Source organism: Peromyscus maniculatus, chromosome 9, assembly GCF_049852395.1.
Source record: "Peromyscus maniculatus bairdii isolate BWxNUB_F1_BW_parent chromosome 9, HU_Pman_BW_mat_3.1, whole genome shotgun sequence".
NCBI classification, from domain to species: Eukaryota; Metazoa; Chordata; class Mammalia; order Rodentia; family Cricetidae; genus Peromyscus; species Peromyscus maniculatus.
In genome coordinates this window covers 22858321-22883347 of record NC_134860.1, presented here as the reverse complement: position 1 = coordinate 22883347, position 25027 = coordinate 22858321, and the positions used below count along the sequence as shown (strand labels likewise).

At 47.0% G+C, this 25027-nt stretch overlaps 1 protein-coding gene across 7 annotated transcripts in view; it reads right to left on the bottom strand.

Moving 5' to 3' along the window:
- The window catches only part of Rarb (retinoic acid receptor beta), a 347580-nt gene that overhangs the window by 68783 nt on the left and 253770 nt on the right, over positions 1 to 25027 (bottom strand). For all 7 annotated transcript variants that reach the window (XM_076544465.1, XM_076544464.1, XM_042284363.2 and 4 more), the window contains one exon: positions 12163 to 12304. In XM_076544465.1, coding sequence (XP_076400580.1) covers positions 12163 to 12304 — 142 coding nt within the window. The remainder of the gene's footprint in view (positions 1 to 12162; positions 12305 to 25027) is intronic.

Here is a 25027-nt window from a genome sequence, read left to right as displayed (position 1 = left end):
CGGAGATGGCACAGAAGACTGGTTTCTTGTGGACATGCCTTGGAGGCTGTGCTGGGTTCTTCTCATGCAGAGACACTGGTGATTGATCTGGGAGCCATGATGAGCTATCAGTCCTGACCAGCATAGCATCAGCTGGTTTGGGGTGGAAGATCTGTCATGGGTTGGACTACCTATTACTTCACTTTATGGGTATAAAGCTGAACCCCTGGGGCGAATTTAAAATGCAAGGGTCGTTCTTGTTTTGAGCACTTGGCTTATGGGGTAGCCAGAGCATTTGTTGTTCTGTACATTTGCTTACATTTCTGCTGATGGAATGTGCTCCTGGGGGTGGGGGGTGGAAGGGGCAGGCACACCTAGCACCATGGTGGGGAGAGCCAAAGATTGAGCTGGCTCTTAGTAAGTTCTGTTTCCAGCCTTGTGTTACTGTCTACCCCTCACAACAGCCACAAGAGCTCTTCTTATCCTCAGGCTGTGAACTAAGAACCAAAGGCCCAGGGCCCAAGACATTAAGGAATCTGTCAAAGTTACAGAGAACTGGGTGGTGGGCAGGGGCCGGAATCCAGGCTGCCCAAGTGCCCACTGTATGACACAGCTCTGCCTGGTTGCTCCTGGGGAGTTAGAGGCACAAGGCAACTGGATGTCCTTCACAGGTCCCACATTCCATCATCAACTCACCTGATGCTCAACGTCCCTCAACATGAGCACCCACTCATGGCCCCTGCTTATGTTAGCATGGGACCAAATCCAAATCCTGAGGCTCCAACCTGGGCCAGAGATGGCTCAGAGGATAACGGATTGCTGTGTGTATACAGGGGACTGAATTTGATCCCTAGCACTCACCGTGTAACAGGTGACAGTGCCACATGGATGTAATCCCAATGCTGGGGAGGTGGCGACAGGGGTAACCCTGGAGCTCACCAGTTTGTCTAGTCAAATTGCAAGCTCCAAGTTCAGTGATGGCTTTTTTTTTCTTTTTTTTGTGCCTGTCCTGGATCTCGCTCTGTAGACAAGGCTGGCCTTGAACTCACAGAGATCTGCCTGGCTCTGCCTCCTGAGTGCTGGGATTAAAGGTGTGCACCACCACCCTGCAGCGATGGATCTTATCTCAAACATAAGATGGCGAGCAATGAAAGACATCAACCTCCACATTCATGGACACCTGTACATGTGCCCAGACACACATGTGCATGTATACATGAACACACGCAAATGAATACACAAATACCATGCAAGGCCCCTGCCTATTCTCCAGCTGTGAATTGCTCTGGAGCTGAAGAAGGCTCTGCAAGACAGAGGTGGCCCTGTGAGAAAATTCCAGCAACTGCAGAACTACAGCCTCCAGCCCCAGGCTGTTTCAATATAGAAACCAGGACGTCTCAAATACCAATCCTCGCAGCACCATCTTCATGGTATTTCACAGAGCCACACTTAGGGTTCTGTTTTTAATTGATTTTATTTACTTGTTGCTTAAATAAAATGCAGAGGAAGCATATGCAGCGCCACCACAAAGAGGAAAGTAATATCATTTGCCATAAATAGGAAAAAAAAAACAGTTTCTTCAGATCAACAGCCTATTTTTGTAAATAAAGTTTTATTGGAAGAAAGCCACACTCGGGTCACAAGGGACTCCGAGGGTTCTGCCAAGCCTAAACTATTTACTCCCTGGCACTTAAGAAAGTCTGCAGGCCTCTGAAGTCGATCCAACTAGTCTCAGCTGGGTTTCACTGCCTTCCTCCGTGTGTGCTGGTGAGATCAGGAGAGAGTAGAGACTTATTAATTAAGGATGTCCTGGCATTGCTGAAACTGGACGCTGACATGAGACCCGCACTGGGAAGTACTCACTGTGGGACCTGAAGCTCTTCCGGGCAAGTTCACGCTCCTTAAGTTATTGTTGTCTCGTGTGCATGGACTGTGGTTGGAGAAATGCCCCAGTGGTAACCTGGTGATTTGGGGAACTAAACCCCACAGGTAGACGGGATACAGAAGAGCATGCCAGAAACTGCATCACCGGGGAAGAGGAGCGCGGCTGGAGGAATCCTGGGCATTAGAAACCACCAGTGTGGATCAGAAGTGTGACTGTCAGCTTGCCTCTCGCCCTGACTGGGGCAGAATCATTTCAGAGGCACACCCCTGCGTTTGCATGAAAGTGTTTCTAGAGGGGTTTGTCTAAGGTGCAGGTGGGCAGTACCATCCTCTGACCGGAGTTCCATACTCACTTTGAAGGGGGAAAAGAGAAAGGCAGCTGAATGCCAGTATCCAAGCTGCTGCTTTCTGATCTGCTCAGATGTGAGCCGTCAACCTCACCCTCCCACCATCCCAGGCGAGGGCTGCTCCCTTCACTTGGCTTTCCTGCCGTGATGGAGCCTACCCTCCACCAGAACAATTCCTTCCTCCACTGAGTTGCTTCCTGTCAAGTACTTGCTATAGCAAAGAGAGAAGTAATAGCAGCAGGCCTCTGGGCCTCAGAGCAGAGAGTCCATCTCCCTGTCCTTTGTCCTACCCGGCGCGACCCACAGTCCCAGGAGGCTGGGACTCAGATAAGGGACTCAGTGACCTTACTCAGCCCTAGGCTGCACTCATGCCCTCCGCTGCTGCTGGTGTCTCACGTAGCTGTCCTGAAGAGGAGGACCAAGTGTGGGCAGGATGTGGTTGGGACAAAGGAGATAATGGTAAGCCACAAGTTCCTGCTGAGGGAGAGGAAGGTGCCGGTAGAGCCGAGAGAGGGGCGTGGTGGAAGGGACCATGGTTCAGCCGAGAGATTCTGATGATTCCCCCGTCATTCTAACTGACCCAGGAAGAGATCCCTGGAGCTGGGTTCTAGGACCCTCAGATACTGTCCCATTATTTGGTTATACATGTAGGCAACTCCAGGCAAATGAGCCATCTGCCCCTCAGCGGGCAGAAGGAGGAAGGCAGGCATTCCCTTTAGAAATGGGGCTCAGGAGCTTTGCTATGGGCACTTTAGCACAACATTTGGGGCTGCCCACCTACCCAGTGTCACTACAAAAACCTGAAGAAAGGCTCCCACTCCCCTCCTGCAGTGCTTCATGCAGGTTGTTGGTCACAGCCACCGACAGCTAGGCAGTGGCATGAAGCTGTCACCCCCCACCAACAGCAAGAGACCGGCTGTGCTTATCACCTACTGTGTTGCGAGACACAGCATTAAATGCACAGTCCCCACACTTGTGGTCTACGTGGCCCTGCAACGTGGCAGGGGAGTCCTCAGGGCAGGGCAGCTTGCTCCGCTACTGGCAGGAGGGCGGCCAGAAAGCTGCCTGTTCGGAACAATGCAAAGCCCTTTCGCCTTTTCCTGCTCTGGCCTGCTGTGTGATAGGAATGCCTGGTCTCTAAGGGGAGGCTGAACCAAGTGCCCTCTCTCGGGAGAGAAGGCAGTGGTGAGAACGGTCGGTAAAGCTGAAGGAATGTCCTAGCGTGTGGTCACAAGACCAGGGCCCAGATAGAAGGTGCAGTTTTACTTCCTGGACTGTCATAGGTAGGCATTCATCTCCCAGCTTCTCACTTGCTTTTGGGGTTCGAGGGGGATCAACAGGCCATGGAGCAAAAGGTGAGGGTTACTAATGGCTCATCTCTGCAGAGTAGAAAATCTGCAAAAGCAGTTATAAGCTGGGTGGCAACGAGGGATGAATGAGGAAATAAACTAAAATTAGAAAGACATCACCCACCCAGATGATGATTGTTATGGAAACTCCTGAGTACACAGGGAAACTTACCATGGGATTTCCCTGTCATTAGGCCTGGACAAGCCGGCAGGGGAGCCAGTGGGCACACGAGGGGAGTCTGTAGTCCATTCATGGTGATCGTGCTGGGGTGAGAGTTTGTTTGAATGTGAATCAGCACAGGGTCAGGACAGGGGTCTTGTCCGAGGTAAACCTGCCCTGGGAGTGGTCATATTGCATGTGTACCTCAGAATTTAGAGACTTTGTAAGGGGGTGTTTTTAAGGTCAACATACCTCAAATGCGAAGGCCTCAATGAGTGTTTAGGGACTCTTAAATTTGAAGATTATTCAGTTGTTCTTTCTATAAATTCACTCATGAAACTGCCACAGAATGAAAAGAAAAAAACACCAAAAAAATCACAATGACATGTGACATAGACACTAAACAGTGTGTGTGTGTGTGTGTGTGTGTGTGTGTGTGTGTGTGTGTGTGTGTACAAAATCAAAGATGTTTAGCCCCATACTCAAAAGCATAGGCCACTTAGACATGACCTCAGAACGCCATCCAAAAAGGTAGCCTCCCTCAATCTGCAGCCTACAGTTTTAAGTAAGAAAAGCAGAAATGTAACAAACAGGTTGGAGACCCTCTGAAAGTCTGTGTTGTTGGTATGAGATGGGGGTCTCTGAGTGAAAAGGCCATGGACACTTGGCTATGGGCTGGAGCATCTCAGCCCACTACTGACCCCCAACCTCAGCATAAAAGTCATCGTTGTGCATGATTCTTCCTTGGTTTTCCTCACAACCTCCTGAGCCCAGTGCTTAAGGTCCCCTTTCCTGTCAGTGAACAGTTTGTGGAGGTTTGGTGCAGGTGATCCCTGCATCCCACACCTTCCCACCTGAGGCGCCCCAGCTGGGAAGAGTAAGTTCTGCAAGAAGCCTGCTCTGCTCAACACCTTTTCTCTGTTTAACGAGACACTGGAGGAAGAAACTGGTCATAGGAACTGTCATCCGCTCAGGATTAAAAGTATCAGTTCTAAAGTCATGCTGAGCTGTGTGTGCACACTCCGGCTCCATTCTGGGCGCTAACAGGTAAGTGAATGCTGACCGAAAAGATGGACCCACCCAGAGTTCTTTTGTGTTGGACAACTTTACAGCAAGTCAGGCCAGAGAGGTGCTCAAGGTTATCCTTAAAAACTGGCCAAAGTGCTGAGAAAAAGTGACTCATCAGTGCTCAGCCCAAAATACATCACTACCACCCACTCCAGGGTTCAGCAAACACTGAAGAAGAGGGATGGGAAGAATGCAGAGCTGGGGGGTGGGGGGTGGGGTGCTGGGAAAGCTGGCTGTCTTCTAGACTGGACATGCGTTTACACCAGGGGGCTCACCGTGCCCCAGCAGCAACGGCTACCTGCAAAAGCTCTGTACAAGCCTGGCCCATCAACATGCCATCACTCATGGGGGAAGGGCTCATAAGGTCGCCACCCTTCCCTAAGGAACTACAGGCCCTTAATGGTGGTTGGGAGAGGGGGAGGCATGTTCCTTGGTCTTTGGCCTCTGGTAAGCTGCCCTTATTCAAGTCAATAACCCTCCCCCATGCTCATGCACGCCACCCTAATTAAGGCAGTGGTGCGGTGGTCAACCACACATACACAAAGGCATGAAAGAAGGAGAGAGACTCTCTGGGAAGAAGTTTGGTGAGTAGAAAGGAGCTAAGAGATGGAAATAGGGGAAAATTATATTCTGGATGTATATGAGCTTCACTTGTAGCCAAGAGGCAGAGAAGCGATTTTTCCAGAGTTTATAAACAAAGTGGGAGTCTTGCACAGAAATACAGTAATAATGTGGGTTGTAGAGGTGTGTGCAAAGCACTATGGGAAGGTATGGGATGGGGCTTCCAAGAGGAAAGATATAAGGAGAGGCTGGAGTTCAGTAGGAGGAGGAATGAGGCCAACAGAGGCTCACATTCACAGTGCAGCATAGGCCAGCATGGCTGGAGCCTGGTCTGTGGGAAGGCGCGCAAGCTGAGGTGACAGAGTGGCGGTGCATAGCGCAGGAGAGCCCTGGGCTGGCCACTCAGAGTAGCTGGCCTTTCACAGCACGTGGGCGCAAGTGGACGACAACCAGAACCCCTGGCTGGCACTTCCCTCAGCTACACGGTTCCATCTTGACAGTTCCTAAGATGTCACGGCCTACATAGACAAATTTTAAGTTCTTAAAAGGTGCAGACTGTAAAAAATAAAAGCTTTGCCAGGCTGCGGCAGCCAACTTCCAGTAATTCGCCAAAGTTACAAACACAGGTTAAGAGGAGGGCACTCGCTCATGTTCTCTGGGCCTTTGAGGAGTTGTAGACATCAAGGGAATGGTCCCTGTTCAAAAAGGAATGTCCCAACAGTGTTACCATGGCAAAAAAACGAAGAGTCTACAATGTCACCCAGCATGCCGTGGGCATCACTGTGAACAAGCAAGTTAAGGACAAGATTCTTGCCAAAAGAATTAATGTGCAGATTGAGCATGTCAAGTACCCTAAGGGCTGAGACAACTTCCTGAAGTGAGGGAAGAAAATGATCAGAAGAAAAAAGGAAGCCAAAGAGAAGGGCACCTGGGTTCAGTTGAAGCGCCAGCCCACTCCGCCCAGAGAAGCACAGTTTGTGAGGACTGACAGGAAGGAGCCTGAGCGGCCGGAGCCCATTCCACATGAATTCATGACCTAATGTACAACAAGAAGTAAAGGACCTGGACTGTGAAGTGCTTTTCCTAAAAATAAATAAATAAGTACAAATAAAAATAAAAGCTTTGGCTTAAAGCTCTGAACTACTCACTTGGACTTATGCAAGCAACCTAGCAGTCCAGCTTGTTCTGTGGCCATGGCAAGAGCAGTGTCCTGTTGAATCTGTCACCATGGCGGACATTAGCTGCTTTTCCATAGCTGAAGCTTGTCTGACTTCTCTTTACACTCATCCTTCACTCACTGTCTCTCTTGGGACAGGGTCTCACACAGTATCCCAAGCTAGCCCAGCAGTCACTATATATTAATAGCTAAGTAGCCCAGGCTGGCAATTTTTACAGTGGTGCTGAGGATGGGGAAGGACCCTGGTGTGTATTCTGTTTTTCTGTATTTCTTGCTTTTATTTAAGGCACGGCCGCTGAGCCCCTCGGGAGCTCTTCCTGCAGCTTGGCATCCCCTTGCTTCGGTGGCTTCTTCTCTGAGTCTCCATAAACTCTTGGAATGGCTGCTAAAATCGATTCTTCCCACTCACCATTAGCACTCTCAAATTCTGTGCTCTGGCAGATGACTGCAAAGAGGCCTCTCTCAGCCTGTCAACCCCTCAGAAAATACAAGACCCTCCAGCATTTACCACGAGAAAGCTGTAGAGACAACTCCAGTGCTTCAGTGGACTATGGAGGAGTACTTTTTACTAGCAAATCCCTTTACACATTTAAAATCAAATTTGATCTATCAGAATTAAATTTTCACATGGTATTCTAGGGAATACATCTCTAATATAGAGCAAGCAGTGTGCTGATTGTTTTATTAACCGCTGGCAATAAAACAGGGCAGAAAAAGGAATTCCGAGTTTTAAAAGCTGCTTTTTATGGCATGCAGTATATATTTCAGTTTGAATACAGACTTTATAATCAACCTACTTCTACTATGGCCAGCGAGAGGGTTCGGGGGAAAGGTGCTGGCTGATGAGCCTTACAGCTTGAGTTTGATCCCTGGTACCTACACCGCAGAGGAGAGACTTGACTCCTACAGACTGTCCGCTGGCCTCCACTCATGGGCCATGATTGGTGTACACGTATGTGTGTGTACAAGCACATGCATGTACATGCACACACAGAGATAAATAAATAAATACAGTGTAAATCCCAGCACTGTTGCTCGTCGATTGTGTTACCCTGAGCACAACGATCACCTTCTGTGAATCTCAGTTGCCATAAAGAATAAAAGGAAGGGAGGGTTCTAAGTAATGTGTCTCCTGGGGCTGTGGTGAGGGCCAGTGGGATGGGAAGAGTGATTCTCAGTAACAGGGACACACAGCAGCCTTGGTGCCAATCTGCAGATGAGCAGATATTGGACAAAAAGGTGGGGTTTACACAATAACAGAGTTTATTCAGCCATAAAGAATGAAATTATGTCATGTGTAGGAAAATGGATGAATGGACATCATCACGTTAGTCAGAACAAGCCAGACTCAGAAAACAACCACAACCTCACGTTTCACATGTTTTCCCTTTATCTCTCTCATCTCTCTCTCTCTGTGTCTCTGTCTCTGTCTCTGTCTCTCTGTCTGTCTCTGTCTCTCTTTCTCTGGCATAAAAGTAAAATGGAGGCTACTTAAAATTTATCCTTTACTTTTAAAATTATATGATCTGTGTACATCTGAGAGTAGGTTTGCCCTCATGAGTACAGGTGCCTAAGTAGGCCAGAATAAGGCACTGGAACACCTGCGGCTAGAGTTCTAAGCATTTGTGAGCCACTCTCATACAGGTGCTGGGAACTGAACTTGGAAGAACAGGTCTCTTATTCTCAACCACTGAGCCATCTCTCCTGGAGACCACGTAGGAAGATGAAGTGAACAGTGGGCAGGAGACTAGGGACAAGAGAATGCAGTGTGTGTGTGTGTGTGTGTGTGTGTGTGTGTGAAGATAAGCAAAGTATATGATATAGTCAAAAAATTTATTATGAAGCTAATCATTTTGCATAACTAATTTATGCTAGGAAATAAAAAGCAGTTAATGCAATATCTGGAGACACACACACACACACACACAGATATATATATATATATATATATATATATATATATATATATATATATATAGTGAGTTAGCTACTACTGTAACATGCTTCTTAGATTTCTTTGGTCCCCAACAAACATAAAGAATAAAGAGGAGCAGGCATGCTAACATGTCACGGCATGCTAACATGGTGACATGTTAGCACTCAAGATAGACAGAGGAAGGAAGGTCTTAGCTATATAGTGAGTTCAAAGCAGATATGGGCTACATGAGACCTGGTCTCAAAAAACAAAAAGAAAGAAAGAAAGAAAGAAAGAAAGAAAGAAAGAAAGAAAGAAAGAAAGAAAGAAAGAAAGAAAGAAAGAAAGAAAGAAGGAAGGAAGGAAGGAAGGAAGGAAGGAAGGAAGGAAGGAAGGAAAGAAAGAAAGAAAGAAAGAAAGAAAGAAAGAAAGAAAGAAAGAAAGAAAGAAAGAAAGAAAGAAAGAAAAGGAATTAAGAAAGAAAATCAGAATGAAGAACTAAAGGATGGTCTGAGATCAGCACTATGGAGTTTGATGTCTATAGAAGACATGATGTCATGTCAGTTCTGGGGATGAATCCAGTGTCATGGGCACACTAGACAAGGGCTTTTCCACTTAGCTACACCACTCACTCCTATTTTTTTTTTTATTACATGCTAAGGGATAGTTTCTTCATGATTTTGGCCCACTTACTTGGGTAGAGTAAACCTCAGTCCTGGGCTTGAGGGGCTGGCATAGGTCATATACCAGTGACAACAGACAGCCATGTGTTCATAAAGGGGTCTGACTCAGTCAGACCAACAGGACCCAGCCTAGACTGTGCTGGCATGACGATGATTCAGGTCTGTCTCTCTGTCTCTGTCTCTGTCTCCCTCCCACCCTCACTCACTGACACTACTCCCTCCCTCCTCCAGGAAGGCAAGCCTGGAGCTGCTGGTGACCATCTTTGTCAGTCACAAGGAATAGCTTCCCAAGAAGGAAGGTGACAGCAGCACTCAGCCATGGGATGAAGACATCAGTGACATCAGGCTTAGGCCTCTCCTGGTACTCTGTTTTCTACATATCAAATCTAAGACCTCTTGCAACCCACAACAGGACTATGGATGAGGGGCCTGGCTTTTTGCTCCACACTCTTGGAGGACACTGGCCATATCTCAGGCCCTTCCCCTGGGCAGCATCTTGCCGAGTAACTAACAAATCCACAAGCTCCATGGCTGGAACTGAACAGGAGTATTAAAGTTGCCAAGAAACGGGGTGAGGAAAAGAGGCAGGCTTGAACTGGAGAGTTGGTTCTCCTTCTACAGGAAGGGATTGCTGGGGTGACCTGCTGGTCCTTCTGTGTGCTGGTGCACTTAGGTGTCAAGCAAGTGAAACCAATCCCCAAGATCCCTTTTCAGTTCTAACATTCCAGAAGCTTCTATTACCCCTGGGCTCCTCTTCATTATGTATGGGGTGGGATAATTGATTACAATTCTCATACTTGTCTGCTTTCTTCTGTTTCAGCTTTAAAAATACTCCATTAGACTCTCAATTTCTGTAGCCCAAGTACTTATTTCCTTTCCACTTTCCTTCTAAGAAAAACGTATTTATTTTTGTGTAGTTGGACATAATGATCCCATTTTCTTCCCATTTCTATATTTTTAAATCTAATTAAGGTGATAAGTTCCTTGAGAGTTGAAGCTGAGTTTTCCTGGGGTGTAAACATTATTTTTTTTAATTGCCAACTAAGCTGCCAGTTTTGACAGGGATGCCGGATATGGGTTTTAAGTAACACAAGCAGGAAACGGGTCTGCAGCCCACACAAAGCAAATACGAAACTACTGATTTTCCCCAAGTTCACCTCTGATTTATTCATTTATAATCTTAGTTTGAGTTGACATCCTCCCACAGAAATGCATGTGACCTCCGTGGCGACAGGACCAAAACTGAGTCATCAGGTGACCTGCCAAGTGTCACCCGGGTAAATAACATGGCATGGGTGTCAACCCAAGAAAAAGAACATCAGGTGACCCTCCTGGTGTCACTTATGTAAATAACATGGTCATTCAGGTCAGCAGGCTTTTCCCGGCAGGGGTGAAAGGTCAGTCCTAAGATAATTGAACATCAATGTCACAGCTCCACATTTCTTGCTCTCTAGTAACTCACTTGCTCAGGAGTCTGGATAGATCAAGTGGCTGGAAAGTGAGTGGCCACGTGATTTGTTCTCTGCAGACAGAGCTGACCAGAGGGAGTGGTGTGCACACAACCCTTCACACTGGCTGCCCAGCCCACGCTTGTTCCTGGGGATAGGCCGTCAGCTCCGAGGGCCACAATGGGTACCTTGGTGAACACAATGAAATCAGGTGGAGGTGAAGGTCATGGGGTGGCTGGCACTGCATGCAGGGCTGCTGTCACTTGCTTTCTGTCACCTGCTTCCATTAGAGGGCCCACTCTGTCCTGCATATGACTTCCTGTGCACACATGATTTCTGGTTCACATGCGTCGGGAAGAACAGCACACCTGTCTGTTCTAAGAATGAGTTTCGAATTGTGTGTCTTGAGACTGGCCTAGGTACACGCAGGGAACTGAGAACTATGGCTGGCATAAGATTAACTGTGTCAATCTTAATCCCAAAGAGTAGAAACCAAGCAGAGAGGAAAGGGGAAGGTACGGGAGCAGTGTTAAGAAGCATGCATGTGACTCCTGAGAAGCAGCCATTGCAGTTCCTGGCATCGGTAGCAGAAGAAGCCAGGCACCCTTGGAGCTGTGCTATTAGCCACCGGGCTCCCTTTCCTTAGCCCAGGCTTCTCCATAGGGCTAGATTTCCCGGATCTAATCTCCAAGAAAAGTCTTTGGTTCATAGCACAGCTCTTCTGATGCACAGTAAAATCATGGACTGGTTAGGGTTCTTGGCTTCTTGTCCCATGCTCTTGGAGGACAAAAGCATCTTCTAGCACCTTCCCTAGTGACTCATCCCTGTGGTTTTTTTTCTGCCTGCTACCCAAGCCATTCACCTGGGACACATCCTTATGCTGTTTCAGGCCTGCTGGCCGAGCTACATGCCATCACATTCTTTTCTGTGTAAAAGTATCAAGGAGAAAATATAATGAACAAAATCTGTATCTATGACATCTGTTTACGTTAATGCATAGACAATCAACTCCCTATTATCAGATGTTTATGGCTCAATAAGCTATTTTTAGTTTATTTAAATATTTTTGTTATTTTTGTTGGGAAGGAATGGCTTAGAAGAGAAAAATTAATCCAACTTGAGAAAAATGTCAGTGTCCCCAATGCCCAAATGTTCCTTCCAAAACAAATTTATACCATCTACAAAGAGGCAGTTCATACTTGCACTAGTATTCCGACTTTTCATCTCAGGCATCCCCATGCTACAAAGGCCGTTATCCCCACTGTCAGGACAAGGGTATGAGGGAGTGCATGGCTGCTCTGACGGTCGACTCCGGAGCCCTACCCGGTCAGGAACCCGTATGGAACCCGCGGCCACAACACCTATGACCCGGTTTTCACCAACTATCATTCAAGCTTGATCAGGAAATCTTCACGGTTATCTTATTTTCTTGTCATCTCTGTTTATACCTGTCCAGGGCAGCACGCCTTTAGTACCATATCTGAATGTCACATGTGAACATTCTTCATGATTTGATCTTAGAAACTGAGCAAACATGTTGTAGATAAGGTAAACAGGGGGGGGGGGATCTCATGTTTGAGATTCCACTTACACTCTTTGGACATTCCCACTTCAAAGCACTTCTGCAGACGGCAGTACTGGCATCGATTCCTGGTGACTTTGTTAATAACACAGTTCTTATCTCGGTGGCAAGTGTAGATCATGTTCTTCTGAATACTTCGGCGGAAAAAGCCCTGCAAGCAAGAAGATGAGCAGATAAACAGCTAACTTCATGAGAGACCAAATCCACCTCGGGATGCATCTTGGGCTCTGCCTACTGATAAAGGGACCACTGCAAAACCCCAAGCCCAAGGTCTAGAGAAATGGCTCAGCGGCCAAGAGCATTTTTTGCTCTTCTGAGGGACAGAGGTTCTGTGTCCAGCACTCACATGTAGCAGCTCACAACTGCCTGGAGTTCCAAACGGACTCTGACACCTTCTTACCTCTTTCTTTGGTAAGCCCCAAAGACCTTTTAGTCAAAACTAGCAATGACTGTTAGCATCTTACTAAAACGTATACCAAGCTGATTTGCTTGGAAAATATCAGATAGAGTTAGAACACACACAGGCTTAGTTAGCTTGCCTGGCTCTTCGGCAGGCCAGAAGAGCTTCAAGGGAACCCCCTACTAAGGAAGCCGGTGCACAAGGCACAACATTTGCCAAATGCATTGTACACAGCATGCAAGAGCTGGGAACTTCTGAAGTCTTCTACAGGATTGTTTTTGCATTTAGCTCCATATCACAACCATTAAGATAATGGCTTAATCTACAAAGTGAGTGTTTAATATCCCAAACTGAAAACAAGCTAGAAAAGTGGGTCTCGTTGATGTCACCAGAAGGGCCCTGTCCAGCACAGCAGACACCCTTTCCTCTACAGAGGTTGTAGGAAGCTGGTAAAAATCTTTCAAAAGTCTGGTTGAAGCACAGAGAATTTCTGCCCAAGGAAAACTAATCCTTAGGAATACTATTTGATCGCCTTGTGGGGACATCAATGAACTCTGCATCTAATCTGGCAATCATTTCCTTTTCACTTTCATCATGAATGTCTATGTGTCTGTCACCATTTGTCATCTACCTGTCTACTTACTTACCCACCACCTACCTAAACTTCCCTCATGTCATTCTTCCAGCCTGCCTTGCCATCTACTCTCCTCATTAATAGATTTCATAACAATTGTGTTTGATTTTATTTACATGTGTTTGCTGAGAGATTTATCATTTTTTTTTAACTTCCGGAGACTACTTTGATAAAAGCAGCAATATATCCTGAATTGTGCAAAACACTCATGAAATGAAGTAGGCGTTAGGCTCAGACGCAGGGGCCTCATGTCTTCTCTGTCCCCCCCAGTGGCTACCAGACAGCTCTGCAGACATGGGTGATGGAGTGCTGCTTGTTCTGATCAACAGGAGGAAGTAGCAGGTGATGAATGCTTAGCTGCCGTCCTTGCTCTGTCTTCTAATTGCCTGACAGAGCACTGCTGCTCCGTGTATTGAAAGTGTGGTGCTCCACCCTACCAGTTGCTGTGGGATTTACAGCCACTCCACAGCCATTCTCCTGAACGTAGGAAATAGGTTGAGCAGAGCACGAGTCTCCCCGTGTGAGCACACCCTCGCCTGCAGTCGATTACCACAGCAGGAGCCTGACTAACAACCCCCAGTGCTCAGCCCGAGAGCCAAGAACACTCATGGAGTGCACTTTGTTTAGGATTTTCACACGTGTGCCCTTGGATTCCAGAGTCTAAATACACATATTGTTACTGGCATAGTGTAACTGTAGAGGCCTGGAAATCCGGTTTAAGATTGTCATGTTGTCAGTGGCCCAGACACATACATTTCCCAAGGAAACATGGCTTATTTTTTCTCCCTCTGGGGCTACAAGAATGCTCAGAATCTAAAACAGTGGGTCCTGGAACCCGAGAAGTGCGCGCTCCAGTGTCAGAGCACCTTTTCCAGGACAGTGCGAGGCACCATTGGTTCCCAGAGGTATCAACCCAACACAAAAACAAACAAACGCTTTCATGCTCGGTGGCCAGGAAGAACGTGATGGAAGGAGATAGTCTTTATGTGTGGGAGGAATGAAAGGGGCGGGAAGATACAGGGGCCCTTTCCATTGATTTAAAACTGAACGTTCAGTTCAGCCACGTTGTCGTGACTGTGGAGCACAGGAAACCAACACTGGGATCTTCCAGGGAAATGAGAGAGAACAACAGAACTTTATATGTCACTAATTACCCATCAGTGTGGCTCAGAAAACGGTGACAGAAACTAAATAGGACTTCTTGGTTTTCCAGACCAGGCTTGGCTGAGTGTCAGCAGGTCTCAGTTTCAGGAAATCATCCCCAGCACGGCAGACCCCTTGCTGACTATGACACACACTGGGAGGTATTTCGATCTGTGTGCTGGGTAAACAGGGACTGTCTGTGATTCTCATGGAGTTTTGTGTCACCCACACCTTTGTCTTCCCTCACTGCCACCCTCAGTTGTGGCATAAACATCACCCCTGCTAGAGACCCAGCTTCAGGACTGTATGTGGATGAGGAGGCAGACAGAGCCCAGGCCACTGATGCTTTAATACTACTATATAGGTTGACGTCCTACTTACTTTAACATTATTTAAGATGGAATTGTTTTATCTCTGGCTTGCTTGGGAAGCCAGCACCACAAACACAGAAGACCCAGTGAGCCAAAATTCTGATGGAATCTCATGCCCCATGGATAGTAAGTCTACAGAAGGTATGGAGCCCTGGGCCACCCATTCCTTGAGGAGACAGGATCTGAGTGAATATCAGGGACAGCTCAGCAGTTGCTGAAGGTTTTTTTTTTTTTTAATTTTTTGAGGAATTCCAAGGAAGCACATGTTTCTTAAGTGATTCAATAAGATTTAAAACCACATATATGTCCAACTCAAAATAAAAGCCTCATATGATTGGTCTTGGACTTAAAAATATGGGCTTTAGAAGTCCACATATAACAGTTCTTGAAGCAAGTAAATGGTAGACACCTATAGAGAAAAGATCAAAAGGCTGACTATGAGAAGATGAAGGACCTGGTTCTATCTGGAGAAAGAAAGTAGAGGTTTGACACAGGAGAGAGCGTGTCCGGTTGGAGCCCACTAGGGTTCCTAGTGGCTGTACCCAACAGAACTGCGTAAGAGGTTGACTGGACCACAGGCCTGGGTACCAGGTGACTGTAACTAGTAAGGGGGAGGTCTTTTGCTCCACCCCTTTGCATTGTTATAAATAGACCTTTGGAATAAAGTTCTGGGCTGGTAGATAAGGATCCAGGCCCACCCAAGTCTATCCTGTGTTTTTTCTGTTTCTCTTCCTCTCGATTTCTGAGTCTCTTATTCCTCAATCCTCAAGAGTTCCTGGGGTAAATAAGTATGGGGGCTGGTCTCCCACAGTGCCCTGCCCTGGGAGTCACGCCTCCTCACTGTCTCTAAGCAGGTCACAGCTTTATATAGCCGGGCTCTTGGCTCTTCAGTCAGGGACTGGAGGATGTACTGATGATCTTCTCCAGCTGCCTCATCCTGGGTTAAAAATGCATCAGTGTACCAGAGTGAAGACCAGAGGTGGCCGAGGAAGAGGATTAGCGGCAAGTGACGAGTGTCAGAAGACTAAGGAAAGGGACGGCTTCCACCCAAATGACCAAGAGTGGTGGTTTTCTATATTAGCTGGAAGCTTGAAGGACACCAAGGATCCCAGTGCCATTATTAACCACACTGGAGAGTGCTCAAAACCTGCTCAGACTATTTCTATCTTACCTGATGGCTAGGAACGACCATCGCTCTGACTCACTTCTATTATCTGCAGTGCAGAAACTACTTTAAAACAAAAGACACTCACATATCCTCCTATACCCACATACCTAAAAGTCCAGAACGGACTAACTAGCTCAAGCTTGCTCATTCATTAAGCACACGGAAGTAAGTCCCACTTTGTCCCTCCACCCTTTATCATGTGAAGTTGGGCCACCTCCTCTAACACTTCCAAATCGTGGCTCTGCAGCCCCCACTGGCTTCGCCCTTCCCCAGCTTTCAGAGGCAGTCACGTGTAACAGTGCCCACTATCTGCCACAGAGGCTGATGTTTTAAGGTTTAGACACTAGTCCACAATTGTGAACCAGGCTTTAGATCAGTGTGTACAGATGCGGATTCTGACTCTGTCACTTAACTAATTCTGTGACCTTGTGCTGAGGCCTCATCTGCAGCTAAGACTGGGGAATATTGTAAGTATCCACCACAGTACCTCTTGCGTATAACAAGAGCTTGGCGAGTGATCCTTCTTGTTATTAGAAAGCCCCGCTTCCTTATGGGAGAATTCACACACACACTCTGTAATTAGAAAAAGGGTTCTCTAATTGGAAAGAACAGTGCTGCCAATCCCGACATTCTTACAGGTGAGGTCCTCAGACTGGCACGAGCTCTTTCTGTGTTCACTCATCCGCTTGCTGATTCAGTAACTTCATGTTAATCAGCTGGCGTGCACGGCAATGCTTTCTCAGTCTGTGTTGTGGGTTGAATATAGAATATCCCCTATGGATTTGTGTTTGAACACTTGGTCCCCATCTGGTGGTGCTGTTTGGAAAGGTTCTGGAACCATTAGTGAGTGGAGCCTTGGTGGAAGAAGTGTGTCAGTGGGGCAGGCTCTGGGGTTTTGCAGCCTGCCCCCCTTGATCGTCTTTGGGTGCCTTTTGAGTAGATGCAGTGTGACCAGCGTCCAGCTTCTGCTGCCACGACCACCTTGCCTGTAGCCGTGGCTTCCCCACCACGGTGGACTAGATCCCTCTGGAGCTATAAAGCCATAACAAACCCTTCTTCCTTGTTCTCTGGGTACTTTGTCGTAGCAACAGATAAAAGAACTAACAAAATCTGTAAGAAATTATGTGAGCTCTGTCAAGGATGCTACAGAGCGGCTTGGTAACACCATTACACTTCACCTCAGCTAAAAGACTGAGAAGCAGTGTGGTAAGAACTTTAGTGGAAGCAGGTCATGAGAAGGATTGGCGTGGCATTTAGCACATGGTAGGTCATAAAATTCTGACTGCGTAAATGACAGCCACGGGAATTCGGATGAGTTGGAGGGGACTCTGCACGGGATCTGGGCTCTAGAGAGGGCATAGGATGTGAGTAGCAGGTTTTTTCCCAGAGGACTCTGGGGTAGCGGCACGAGGTGGGGGTACAGTGTGAGTGGGGGAAGTGCACAGGAGACAACAGGGAAGGGGTGGGTGTTTGGACTTGAGCAGGTCTCCAGGGAATGCCACTCATGGGCTAAGGAGACGCTGCACTCTTCTGTTCACAGAGGCCAGGGTCAGAATTACGGCTGGCTAAAACTGCTGAGGCAGTAGGGAGTTGTTGACATCACCATGAAGTTATTATTATTTTTTTATTAAGTAGCTGTTGGGCTCTGGACACCAATATACACGTGTAATACCTTAGCTGGCCTTTGCTGGGCAGGACTGCAGCCAGGAAATCCTTATTCCCAGGCAGTGGTGCCATCACTGGCTTGAGTTTAATCATCACACATAATTGCTTGTGAGGAGTCACACTGTGCCATTCTGAGAGTGAGCTGTGTGTAGCTCTATGGCTGATAAGCTAGGCATAGATGTGTGGTAAGAATAGGCACCAAGCAAAACCTTTATTTTTCAGAAAGGCAGTTTGGTATCGTTTTCAGTCACAAAAAGCACTGGGTCAGGAGAATGTCACCCACATAGCAGTGTGGGACACTGTGGTTGTTAGTTTCAATTGTTAACTTGATCCACCCTACCATCTCCTGGGAATAGGGCTTAGTGAGGGGTTGTCTAGACCAGGCATGTCTGTAGGGGGTTGTCTTGATTGTAAACAGATGTGGGAAGACGCGGGCCACTGTGGGTAATACCATTCCCTAGCCAAGGGGACTGTGGGTAATACCATTCCCTAGCCAAGGGGTCCTGACCTAAGCATGCAGAATGGGCTAAGCACTAAACATACATGTAGTCAATTCTCCATTCTTGACTATGGGCTGTTTTATGTTCCTGCTGTCTTGACTTTCCTGAAATGACGAACTGTAACTTGAAACTGTCAGCTGAAATAAACCTTTATCCCCTAAGTTCCTTTTTGTCCTGACATTTTACCACAGCGACAGAAACAAGGTAGAACAAACCCGTATGTGTGAGCTGAGCTGTGGCCCAATTAATTTCTATACCATGTGAAGTCCAAAGGAAAAGAAAAGAGCCAGGAAACTTATGTGTTTTGTTCCATCATCAAAAGGAAAAGATTCCAAGTCCATCTCAATCCAAGAGTAGTCAGATGACCGCCCAGGTCACGGCTGCAGGCAACAGTTCCTAGTCCCAGACCTGCTGCCAGCAGGAGGGGACTGTGGAATAATGCCCTGGCCACCCTGGGAAGCAAGGTTTCAAGACCAGGAAACGTGTTGCCTTAAACAAACAGAAAAGACACTCGGTGGGTAGAAGCTCATTCACCACAGCATCTGGGAAGTTATTAATAGCAAGTGTGGGGCAGGCAGACTACGGAAGACCTATCCACCCAGCTGAAAGACAACGGGCGAGGGGCAGGGAGAGAGTGGAAAGCGTGAGTTTCCTTCTGAGGTGGTGGTGGGCACGGACCTAAGGCCAAGAAGACTCCAAGCCAGCCAGCCAGTGTTCCACAGAAGGAAGCCCAGCTGCCCCGAGGGAGGGGCATGTTTGCTTGCTTGTTTGTTTTTAAATAAGCAATTAACTCCCCACCAGGACTTGGTCCCAGGCTGGGAATTTAGTAAACATGAATGAACAGCAATATAAGGTGAGGGGAAGGGCTCGTGGGCTGCAGATGTGGTTTCCAGATGTGCAGCTGGGACACCCCTAGGGTGACGGCTCGCACATCCTCACCAACAACTGAGTGTGTCAGCTCCACTTGTCCCCTTCCGGCACTCTTTAGCTATGGCACACTTAGCACAGAGGAAAACAGGACTTGAGAGGCATCCGAAGCAGTCATTTTAAGGGAGGCTGTGCTGGCCAACTCAGGCAGAGCACTGTTTCTATATGTTGACTGATCTTTCTGGAAGACCAGATTTCAGCATTTTCCTGGACCCTGTCAGGTAGGGCCCTGGAGAGATCCAACTTCCCCTAGGCCCAGGGGCCATTACTCTCAGTCCCTTTAACCCCCAGTGAATTAAAGCTCCCTGTGACTGGCTGTGAGGGGGTGGCCTCTGTTCTCGGCCAAGAGCCTGGACCTGCACCAGTGGTGATCAAGGCTCACACTTCAGAGTCTGAGCCTCCTAAGAAGGGCACAGAGCTAATGCCTAGGCTCACAATGACATTTACTTTAGAGCAACAGGATCCAGTGGAGAAAGGCTGCTGGGTAACTAATAAAAACAAAAAACCCTATGGTCAAGAGAGATGACCCAATTGGATCAAATATTTTAAATTAGGTAACAAAAGAAATGCATTTCCTCCAAAGTATGACATTGGGTAAAATAATGGTTATAGATGATGAAGCCTCATGAAAGTTTAACTATCATAATCCTGTTCTAGTGGACAGGTGGCAGTCCTCTAAGTTTGTGACTAGACCAAAGGCTCAGTCTGCTAATTAAAATGGCCGTTCTTTAAAGGGGGGGGGGGTGAGTTGTGAGCGTGTGGTCTCATAGGGTTTGCACAGGTTACAGAATGTCCTCAGAGAGACCATCATGTCCAGGACGTCCTGGGCTTTCGCTTTCCTGTGCTCATGGCTCCTCTGCTTGACCTTCTGGTGGTTAAAGGACTATGGATCAGACAGAATTAAGTCGTCTCCACAGTCACACTGACTCCCCTGGATTCCCTTGAGATACCTCTGAGAAATTCCACTACCTCAGCAAGAGCCAGAGAGGCCATGCTAGCAGAGTTTCTTTGATAAAGGTTTGCTATGGGCTTTATTTCCTGCCTAGGGGATTCTGGGAGGCCAGGGCAGGGGGAGGAGCAGCCACACTAAACTTTTCCATAGTTGCATAAAATTTTCTTCCCAAGACTGGGGTAATGAGGGAAAACTCCAGGAGGGCTCAGAAGCTTACTGGTGACCTCTGGATGTCCCTGACTATGCTTGGGAGGCATCCAAACTCAGAACAATGTCAAAAGAAAGTCAAGGACACAGGGTAGGGCAGCAAATGGACTATCCCAAGAACGCTAGGGCAACAGGGTACATACATGTTCTAAAGATGACACCCGGGAAGACAGTCATTGCTTCTGGAGAGTTTGAAGATGAAGATAATCTAAAGCAGAGGGTAAAACACCTTCTGAAATGAAAGAATTCACTGGGTTCGCAGAGCTCTCTTCAATTCTGGACTTGACAATTTACTTTAAGCCAACCAAAGACATCTGTTTTCTAGATCACATGGGTCAGTTCTTTAGTGCTCTTCCACAGTGCATCCCATAGTTACCAATTTATTATCAGGGTTACATTAAATAAGCAGGGCAAGAAGCCAATGAATTTGAAGCTTTTAAATTCTCAGTTATTTTACTGAAAAAAAAAAAAAAAAGTATAGCTCCTTAGCTAAAACTGGGAGCGAGTGCCTTCCCCCACTCCTCCCCCAGGAATGAGTGCCCACCCCCAGCATCCGTCATAAAGCTCATTTGCAGCTAAATTAAAGATTCCAGTCTGGACTGTGAAGGAGGGGCAAGAATGTTAGTGGAAGGAAAAATAGTCAAAATGCACTCTAATACACTCCAAAACTCTTTGCCAAAGAGCATGCATTTTAAAATCCCGAAGTCTGGTATGCAGTGTTCACCATCAACACAGGCAGGGTTCAGCTCTATCATAACACTGTGAATGACACTGAACATTGCCATGGCAACCCCACACAGCACATAATTCAAAGCCCTTTCACAGACACCAATAATTATGATGGACTTACAATGTTTTAGGACATTAAAGACCTAAATTAGTAGAGAAAAAAATGACTATCCACAATTTGATGGGCTTTTTCCCTCCTGTTTCAAGTGGATTGGATTTTCAAGGCCAGTCTGGAGTCTTCCTGGTATAATTTTTTCCCTTGACTTTATACACGATTCCATCCTAAAGCTCAAGTGGAAAGGGAAGAAGTCTGATGCAACATGAGGGCCAGAAAAGAGAGGCAACTTAGGCATTGACACGTATGTCTTCTAAAGCTCAGGAGGTAGAAAAACACAGGGAGAGGATCCTCTGCTGCTGTCAGCAAACACCACTCTGGTGGAGCAGAAGTGCACCATGTTTATCTAGAAAATACTGAGACCCAGCTTCCAAAATGGAATCCACCCTTGTATGGAAAAGCCATGTTGACACCCAGTGTCATCCAAGTCTGACATAAGAAAGCATCATCCCATGTCATAGTCCCAAACACAGAGGTGGTCAGTGAGAGGGTGCGGCATTGCCTGCCCCTGGTCAATGACACTTGTGTAGGCCGGGCACACCCAGGGAATTCTCTCTGCACTTCATCTTTGTGATCTGTGGAGCACCACAGTGCAAAGTCCTTCTTCTCCTCACTCTGAGTCCATCACCCGTGCTCATGCTCCACAGAGAGGAGGGGCAGACTCGGGAAACCATGATCTTGCTCCCAGCCATGGACACAGCCTATGGGCACATTCACAACACAACACTGCCTTGTGCATAACTTTCCCTTTGCAGGCAGCATCTCTAACACGAGCATAGGAATGGTGAGACCAGCAGAGAACATGAACCCAACAAATGAACAGCCACCAAAATTCTTTTCTTCTTCCATTTTTTTAAAATTAATTTTTTTAGGTTAGCACAGAAATCCGAGTCTCATTATGGCAGCTTCATGTAGATATGTCATCATACCTTGTTCTCAATTGGTCCCCTCTCCCACTTCCCCAGAACATTCTTCGTATAAGGGAAAGGAAAAGGAAGTGATATTTTCAGCAGCAAAGCTCCAATATCATAAATTCAGTCAGAAATGCTAATTTAGTGATTTATTCCAACTCCCCTTCTCTCTCATCAAATTAGCAAAGCGATGGGCTGGAATTCCACCCACAGGCTCCCCTTTCTTGATCTTTAACATTAAAGCAGCTACATTATGTCAGCACGTGGCCAAGATTTGAGATCAAATAGGTCCCCAATGCAAAAGTAAAGTTCTCTTAAACACCATGAACTTGCCTGCAATTAGCATGTTAGAGTCTCCACCTAGGCACCTGCAACAGAAAAATGCACTCTTGGAGCTCTTGTTGTTTCCAAGACCCTCAATTTTGCATTCGCGGATCCTGCTCTAGTAAGAGAAAATTTAGCAGAATACACAGAATTAATTTTTAAGTGTGCTTTTCTGCTTCCCATTCTATCCAATTCCTGCTGACACAGAGTGGCTGTCTCTCACCACAGCAGAGGCTGGGGTGAAACAGCCCTGGCCATGAAAGAGGCACCTGCCAGTGAGTCAGGCCACTCTCCAGCTTGCAATTAAAGGCCACCTAATGGATGTAGGGGGAGCTATTTTATTTTCCCTGACAGAGTCCTTATTTTTAAACTCTCAGCTTCATTTTCAAAAATCGCTGCCTTTAGACAGAAGGAACAATCTATCTTCTGTGAAAAGCTGCACATTTCTCCATCTCCTGCATCAAAACTGCACAAAGCTTTGGGTGGTCCAGGCAGGACAGGCTTATTAAGGGAGGCAGTTCCTGGTGTTGAAGCCTGCTCTAAAGATGCTGTGTCCCTGCTCCAGGGTAGGCAGGCTCATCAGGAGTTTTGGATATTTCATCCCACTTTGCTTCTAAGAGATAATGGGCCCAGGGAACCATCTTCACAATTCTGATGGTCTCCAGAGGGGCAAAGGAAATAATATGGAAGGGTGTGCTTCTTTTGAACCCTGGGTCCAAACACACTAGGTCATCTGAACCATATGCCTATCGTGGAGTTTGGAGATTATTTTCCTTAGATCAAATAAGACAGAACATTTCTTTGGACATGGTTGGCCTTCTTCCTTGGAACACACACATTCTCAGCAAGGATATTTCTATCCAGTTTTCTCCCATGAGTAATTAGGAGATGTTCACAGGCAGGTGTAGAAAGAAGAGCGAGGCTCGTAAATCACAGTTGAACTGCGTGAACTAGCAGAGGGTAGAGCAGCCTCTGAACACAGCTTAGCCAGGCAGCGCTGTTTCCAGACTTGAGGGACTTGGAAGGGGCAATTCTCCTGCTGCCAGTGGGAGTTTTTGCAGCTGGATGGATCCCTGCAGCCTGAACAGCACTTCCTCGAGGCAGGAAAGCAGGCACTCTGAGTTGTGCTAAGTCTGTCCTGGGAGCCTGTGCATCTCACCCCAATTGCTGTTTGTTTTCATTATCCCCTGGGGCTAATGTGGTAAAGACCAGAGCCAGCTTCCGGAGGCATAAGAGGACTGCCCAGGACACCCCGGCCAGCATCACGGATCCCATGACAGTGTCAGGTGGTCACACAAAAGGCAGGCAGGCTTCCACCTTTCCATGAAAAAGGAACCCACATGCAGAAATCCCTCTGAAGGAGACCTGAACTAATCTGTAATTTTAAATTTCCAAATGGCTTTTATGAGCTTGCTTACTCAAAGCATTTCCTTTAATTTTTAATTTTTATCTGCACAGTGCTCCAAAAACACCCCAATGTGAGTTCTCTCCGCCCATCTTGTTATCTTAATGGGGGAGGGAAGAGTGTCCTGCTGGTCACTCCACCTTAGGTGTTCTCATTTACAGACTGAAAAAAAGTGCAGACGTAAATTATTTACAACCTATTGTATCTACATGTATTTTGTATGCATTTACAACCGGCAAGGGAAGCAGACTATTTTTTACTTTTAATTGTGTTGGTATCTTGTCTGTTTTCTGGAAAGCAGAAATGGAGGAGGCTGAGGCAGGAAGAGCTGGGGTAAGCCATTTAGGGGAAGTAACTCCAACACCCCATTAGGAAGAAGCCCAGAGCTGCCATTTACGCTTGCCATGTGCCTGTCACCGCACTGAGAACAGGGCTGCCGCCTCCTTAGAGAAGCAGACACAAGCCTGGTACAAGCTTCCGGCTGTGATCTGTGACTCAGGAGTCTGGGCCAGGAGACGTGCTATGAGTTCCAGGCCCTGCTCGATCAATGAATGGCAAGATACTTCCCATCATATCTAGGCACCAAAGAGCCACAGTATGTGAATGAGAAGGGCCTCATCCAGAGCCCTGCCTCCCCAAAAAAGACCTCAGTCAAGTTATAGAGCAATAAGCAGAGGTGAGTCATCAGTGGGTATGGCTGACCAAGTGGAAAGAAACTATTTAGAGCAGTTAAATATATGCATATATACACACATTTATAATATAGTCACATATACATAATAACACACATACATAATGCAATTCCTAATCTATACCAGGAACCTGATGGAATAGGGCCAATCACAAAATATAGGATTTACAGCTGGAAACTCAGGATTTAGTCTAGAGCCTCTCCGTGAACATCTAAGACTGTCTCCATGAAAGGCACAAGGGCAGTGGATGTGTCTATGGGTGGCCCCAAAGCACTTCACTGTTACTGAACTTGAAGTAAGTCTTCAGAATTCAGCAACCCAGGCGTTCGCACAGGTGAGTCTATCATGAGTGGCAGTCGTATATGGATGATGCCTGGTCCGCGTGCCATTTATTATATAGGATGTTTGTCCCCGATCAAATACAGAACCACACTTGGCTTCCAGCAGATACTTACTCATGGAGCTGGGTGTGAAGGTCCACCTGCCATGTGCCCTTCAGCAGCTGAGGAGTGAAAGCCCCCAATGGGCTTCATAGAGCTGTGGGCGACACCACCCTCTGCCATCAAAGCCCTGTACAATGTGCTCAGCTACTCTCCCCATTCCATTCTGAACCCCTCAAACTATCTCCTAGGACCAGTGTTTGAGATCTCTGTCTGAATGAGAACCTCCTTTCTATACATTCTGTGGGGCTGGCCAGAAGCAAAGCCTGTAGAGAGCACCAAATGTCCCAA